This window comes from Apium graveolens, chromosome 2 (genome assembly GCF_009905375.1).
Source record: "Apium graveolens cultivar Ventura chromosome 2, ASM990537v1, whole genome shotgun sequence".
NCBI classification, from domain to species: Eukaryota; Viridiplantae; Streptophyta; class Magnoliopsida; order Apiales; family Apiaceae; genus Apium; species Apium graveolens.
In genome coordinates, this window is record NC_133648.1 from 248369012 (window position 1) to 248375986 (window position 6975).

Sequence of the window (6975 nt, forward strand, 5' to 3'; positions counted from 1 at the left end):
TTTTATAATATTTTTGGTATTCTTGCATTTCTATTTTGTTATTTCTTGATGGAAGCGAATGTCCAGCATTTTTAACCTTATCAGAAACCTGACGGGTCTTGTCAGCTAAAGAGCTAATGGATTTTAGTACATTTCTCTCAGGAAGGCATAAGATAAAAAACCTGGAAGTTATTTTTGTAGGAGAAAAAAACAGTGCTTAGCTGGGATGCAAACTAAGGGGTTTGGTCTGCAAGGACTAGCCTAAGCCTAATCACCCAAGACCAACATGTAGCTGATCATGTAGCTGAGTCAATTCTTAACATTTGCAAAATGGTACAAATTTAAATTACTGAATCAACTTTTGAGATGGGTTTATGTAAAGTAGAATTGTTCTGAATTTAGAAGTGCCCTCTTTTTGTTGGTTCACGTTTCAAATTTTATCAAAAACATGATAAATGTGTAACTATAAAAATAAAAAATGATAAATTAATTGGTTGATAGATGTTTGGAGTAAAGACAGTGAACAACATTTTCTCCCAACAAACCAAACACAGAGGAGTTTCTTGACTCCAACCTGAGTGCTCAAAAGTTCATCGTTTACACCCTTCCGCACAACTCCACCAAACTTTATAACTCTCCTTTACACCGTTAGGCACAGCTCCCCCTAAACTTCAACTCTCCTCCTACCCACAGAGAGTTATTAGCAACAGGTTTGGCATTGTAGATAGTTTTCTGCTACTTGTTCGATTATGGTGAGATTCAGGTATGGCCGTACAAATAGCACGATGCCATTACTACTGCATAAGCTTGTGCAAATAACACAAGTAGCCAATTTCTCAGAGAAACAAAGAGAATAACACAAGTCGATTGTAATACCAAATTATGGACTGGACCAGCATCCAAAAGACAACTGGAATGGAGCAAGGACGGAACCTCAGTATGCCCTTAAGTTGTAACTTGTTAAGGATCTTAGATCTGTATTAAGGAAAATGTTGCAAAGTATATGTAAATACATGGATAAGACCACAATAAAACCCAGGATTTTGGGGGATAAATGTAATGCTAAACTGTGCAAGTTCTATTCTCTTTCATAGATATTGTTGCAATATGCTGAAGCAACTGTTATAAGGAAGCCCTAACTCTAACTGCCCCTTCTACATTCAAGTATAGTTTCTTTAGCTTCCCAAAATACATATGACATCAAAGGATGTATTGAAAGACACTATTTTCCTAAGGGTAACAATCAAAAAAGGCTGGATATTGCATACAAGCAAAAAAAGGAGGGGGGGGGGAGGGGAGGGGAGGGGCTCACAACTGTTATCTAGGAAATGCTCCCCTCCCGATGTTTCCAAACCTTCTGGCGACGCTAAATATAACTGCCTTAGTCAAGAGGCCCTGATCAAGGCTACAAGCTAGGGCAACAGCACCGCCAAAGACTATGAGCTTTGGTATGTTCATACCAGCTTGCTTCTCAGGTGGCTTGGCTACTTCAGTCTCTTCTAGGTTCACATCACCTTCCAAGTACTTTAGGTGGCCGGGATCAATTTTAGTGTTGATCTGAGCCATAAAAGTACAGCGAGAAAGTGGTAACTCAGATGCTCTTTCCTTCTGGTAGGCTCGAAAACCACGTTCATTTGTCCTGACAGCTCCCCACATCCCACGCCTGACTCCAAATTTGGCAATTTCCCATGGAATACCCATATCTTCATGATGGAAAAGTATCACTTCACATGCACTCAGCTGGCCATTTCCTTTCCTTGATTCAACTGTTTCATAAACAACAGTGAAACAAGCTTAGTCAGAGAATAGGAATTCCAGTTTGCAAAAGAAAGTGGGTGTGGGCACACAAACTTATCTAGAGATATGCTTGTTTCAGCTTAAACGTGGCTGTTTGGCATCCAGCTTGGCAGCTTTCAACATCAGTTTACTAACTTATTTCATCATAAGTTGAATACGATAACTTACGTACATTTCTCATGCCCGTCCACTTATTTTGTACTGTGCATTTATTTTCTAGTTTCTACTTGATTACTTATCCCTCCTCTCGTCGTGGTTCAATATACAATTTTGATATTTTGCTTTTCATAATATAATATTGATAGAGAAATAATTTATAAATTATAATATATCAAAAACTTAAGTAAATTTTATAATTATAATTTTTTTATTTAACTTACAACTTACAAGTTATAATATACAAACGCTAAATTAAACTATAGGCAATTATCCAGACACCTAAATAACTTATAAATACTAGTAATTTACTTATCACTTATATCACACTTAATCATTTTAAGTAGTAAGTAACTTATTTTAAGATAACCCAAACACGCCCATTGTTTTAACTCTATCTGATAAGATACAGGCGTAGACACGTATTATCAGGAGCATCCATACCAAATCTATTCCTTTGTGCGAACATTTCAGTGCATCATTGTCTGATTAATCTAATCTCTGACAATGAGCCAGTTTATAGAAACACGTAACTATGCAAAGAAATTTTGCATCACTTCTTGGCTAAAGATACCTGCTTTAATGAACCAGCTCGAGTAAAACAGGTCAACACGTCTTGGTTTTTGTCGTCTGGCAATAGAAGAGAATGGCACTCCCTGATAGAGAACAAATAGCAGTACGAGTAAGTAATGCTATTAACGAAAGTTCTAAAATTAAAAACAGTTAACAAGTCTGCAAAAGTCTTTGTCTGGATGGAAAAAATAATTATTATTAGAGTATTGGTCATTACTTTCTAAACTAATATTAACGATAAATAGCATTACGGATTGCCATTCCAAGAACGTACAAGTATTTCCTGAAAAAGTTACCAACATTCTACAAGTTATATTATTGAGAATAGAACATTTGGCTTTTGGAGTTATTTCGGGAACTGCAAATTATTTGGCTACACCGGGGATTAAGTGTCACAAAGAAAACTGGAATTGTACTATTGTTTTAATTGTGTAAGTGAAGGTGTTATTGTTGGAAACACCTTAGTCACGCAGTAGTATGATCTTCCTGCTTCCCATATCCGACGTCCAATGATGTATTCTCTATCACTACAGAAAAAAGGAAACTGTACAAGTATAACAAAAAAATATTAATTACGAGTTGCATGCAAAATCTATATTAACGTCAACAGCTAGAAATAGAAATATTTAGACTCACTTTCCGTATCCAGTGCACAATCATTGTTCCCGTCGTAGGGCATTCTTTCACAGTTTCAGCATGAACAATCATGTCATCCCACTTGAGTCGGAACTCATCATCCCAGAAGAAATCTCTTAGCATTTCGGGTGTGGCATCCTCGTACACAGTTCTGGTACAATATTGAGGAGGGCCAGTCTGAAATGAAGTTAAGAAAAATAAGAAAGACGTAAAACATAACATGATTTCCACTGTGGACAGACGCAACAAAGATATTGTCAGATCCATAAAAATGAACCCGGACAGTTAAAAGTTATAACAGTACCTCTGGTTCCCGTATCCATGCCTGGTAGCTCATATCGTCAGTTGAACCTTCCATTATATGTCTCCATGGCAATCCACCGTCTTTTCTATCCACTAGACGGGATAAATGCTTGAAATCTTCTTCAGTCACAGCAAGTCCCTCATCCTTTTCAGCATGTGATGATCTACATAAGTAAAAAAACAGCAAGATTATTCTTTCATTTCAAAGTAAACAGCCTTGACAGGGAAAAAAGGAGCAATCTTTAGAAATCCCTAATCAGACCAAATCGATTAAAATCTAATCTTGAACAAAAAATTATATATACTCTATTCATATCAGTTACCATATATGATATCAAAATCATATATTCCACTATCATAATAACCATCAACAACCTCCTGTATAAGCTTAATCTTATTGCAACTCAAAGTAATAAAATCCGACTATTTTATTCCTAAAAAATTACATAATGTGCATTCATAAAGTTCCTCAATTCACTTAATTCGACAAAATCACACATTCAAAAAAGCATCGTTTATTAATTTAGTCTAGTGTGAATTCAGGTATAAACATAGTGAAAGCACATGTATTGACCAAAATGGTAGGTAAAAAAGTACCTCAAAGAGTGAGTCTCCTCAGTTTTCAACTTAACAAGCTCCTCTTTTTTTGATCCAACATTCAAAGCAGAAGAGTCAATTTTTGTAGTCTGAACTTCCAAAGAATCAGACCTCTGAGCTGAGGTCAAATCTTTAATTGTCACCACTGGAGAAACCAAAGCTGGTGAGAAAGATAATAAAGATTGTAACTTTAGCATAACTGAGCTGACCCATCTAGGTTTCCACGCCCAACCAACCATAAGTCCAAGAACAAAAGCAATCCAAACAGGACTCATAAACACACAAACCCCTAACATAACTTCACCAATGCTCAACACCTCAAGAAAAGCATCGACTGGACCCATAAGCAAATAAAAAGAACAGAGATATAAAGATATATATATGTTCAAGATATGAGGAGATAAATTGAGTGTGTGTAACTGAGAGAATAAGCAAGAAAAATCACTAAAGCATGAGATTGATGAGTTGGGATTGAAAAACCCAAGACGAAAAGAAACCCCTTTTGAAAAGACTCAAACTTGTTGGGGATTCTCAAGAAAAAAGTGAAGAATTTGTTGAAGAGATGAATCAATTTGATGGAGGTTTTCGTTTGATAACTATCCAATATATAGATACAAATGTGTGTGTACGCGCTTGTGTGTGTATAGACCACCTTAAACAACTTTGTAATGATGGGAAGATACTTGACCCTTTCTCGTCTTTTTATGTTTTTGTAAGTTAAAAACCTGGGTAACTGGTAAGTATATAAATGCAGGTTTTATTTTTGTTTTGTAAAGAGGAACAATTTTCGGATATTCTGGCAAATTATTATTGTTAACAGGGTTGTGAAAAAAATTCGAAAAATTCAATATTCGTTCAAAAAATCCGCATCCGTATCCGAAAAAAGCGGATATTATCTGTATCCGAATTCGGGATATTCGAATCTGAAACTAAATACATACTCCCTCTGTCCCTCTCATTTGTTTACACTTTCCTTTTTGGGATGTCCCTTCCAATTGTTTACATTTCAAAATTTTCCAAAAATAGTAAAGTTTTTATAATTTTTTAATTAACTACATCCACTACTTTCCTCCACTATACCCACTTTATATATATAATATTAATCGGTCCCACTAATTTACCCACTTTTTCAATTTTTCTCCCCTACTTTATCATTTTTCTTAAACTCCGCGCCCCACCCAAATGTAAACATTTGGGAGGGACGGAGGGAGTATATGATATTTAAATTATATAAATATATAATTATTTATAATTTAATTTTTTTTTTAGTTTATAGTGTGTGTAAATATATTAAATAATATGTTTATACAAATTTCATATGATTTTACACATAGTTTATACATATATAAATATATTATTTGTATTTAATCGTATAAAATGTTCTATAATCATCGTCAAAACGGTAGGGGCAACAAAAAAATTCAAAAAATTCGATATTTGTCCGAAATATCCGCATTCGTATCCGAGAAAAAGCGGATATTATTCTTATCCGAAATAAAGCGGATATTATCTGCATTCGAATCCGATAATTGCAGATGCGGATACGGATATAGACATATATATGTGAATTATCCGTTTGACAGCCCTAATTGTTGATGAAGTAACGAGTGTATTTTATTTTTACTTAACTCACGGATTTTTTTAAAATATTATATAATTTTACCCCAGCGATATTATATCAATCGACGAATTATCGGTTAAATAATATCATTTTTTAGCCAAATAAATAGAATTTATTATTTTGTTTTAGCCTTAAATCCATCATATCGTCCAAATTCAAATAATTATAATTAATTTGATTTTAAATTTATTTTAACCTCGATCAATATTATAATTTTATTTTAGGCAGGATAAATAGTGTATATTATTTTGTCTTATTTTTTAGGGTCATTACACTGACAATGAATTGTCTCTACTTCTGTTTAAAAAAATAGCATAAATATATATAAAAAACAATTCCATGTATTATATTAATCCAAGTACCTTAGTGACTGACAGAGATGTTCAAAAATATGAAACCCAAAATCCGATCAGATCCGGAAAAAAACCTAATCCGGAAAAGCCCCGACCCAGTTCAGCCCGGCCCGCGGGCCATAAATGGGCCGTTTTTTTTCTTGAAAATCCGGCCCGGCCCGAAACCCGAAAAATCCAGATAAAAACCCGGATTTAACAAAGTCCAGATAAAAGCCCGAATCTAAAAAAGTTTAGATAAAAACCCGGTTCGGCCCGGATAAAAGTACGGTCATTTTGAAAAGCCCGATTAAAAAACTGAATTTTTTATATAAAATTTGAAAATATACAATAATTTTTAAAAAGTTGTATTATAATATTAGAAGCAATTAAGGTATATATGATTATTTGCCGATTTATTTTGTTAAAGTTTTCTGTTTTTAGGTAGTTTAGTGCATCAAGAATGCATACATAGAAATAACAACTAACAAACTTATGTTTAACACTAATAACTGGCTGATCATAACAAATTTTGTACAATACAAATTATTGTACATCATTATATTATTATAATTAAATATATTATATAAAAAATATTTATTTATTTCGGTGTCTAAACTACTCTCTTTGATATATCAAGATCTTATATTCTCTCGTATTTAAAGTACTCATAGTTTGAGTTATAAAATATATAAATAATATTTAATATATAAATAAAAAAACCCGAATAAAGCCCGATCCGACCCGATTCGACCCCGCCTGCAGGCCTAAAACGGACCTTATATTTCTTAGGAAGCCCGACCGACCCTATTTTTAAAAAAACTCGGTCCGGTTCGTTTCTAAAAAATGGGTATTTTAAAGCCCAGATAAAGCCCGACCCGATGGGCTTCTTGTGCATCTCTACTGACTGGCCGACTACCAATTTTTTATTGTTTTGGCGTGTAATGCATTAATGTTTAATTTTTTACTTAACAAATGTATATT

At 34.0% G+C, this 6975-nt stretch overlaps 1 protein-coding gene across 1 annotated transcript; it reads right to left on the bottom strand.

Annotated features, from left to right (window-relative positions):
• Positions 1-1034: 1034 nt before the first annotated feature.
• On the bottom strand, positions 1035-4719 carry LOC141708307 (uncharacterized). Its single transcript, XM_074511869.1, has 6 exons — positions 4042-4719; positions 3446-3608; positions 3142-3318; positions 2966-3049; positions 2507-2588; positions 1035-1745 (listed from the first exon to the last, which is right to left on the bottom strand). The coding sequence occupies exons 1-6, from the start codon at positions 4383-4385 to the stop codon at positions 1297-1299; spliced, it is 1299 nt and encodes a 432-aa protein (XP_074367970.1). The 5' UTR covers positions 4386-4719; the 3' UTR covers positions 1035-1296.
• Between the last annotated feature and the right edge of the window lie 2256 nt (positions 4720-6975).

Excerpts from the sequence above, each read along its gene's own strand:
- LOC141708307 (XM_074511869.1), bottom strand. The coding sequence starts at position 4,385 with ATGGGTCCAGTCGATGCTTTTCTTGAGGTGTTGAGCATTGGTGAAGTT. Across the intron at positions 3,609-4,041 it reads GAGGAGACTCACTCTTTGAG|ATCATCACATGCTGAAAAGG; the intron begins GTACTTTTTTAC and ends TTACTTATGTAG. Across the intron at positions 3,050-3,141 it reads TTGTGCACTGGATACGGAAA|TTTCCTTTTTTCTGTAGTGA; the intron begins GTGAGTCTAAAT and ends ATACTTGTACAG.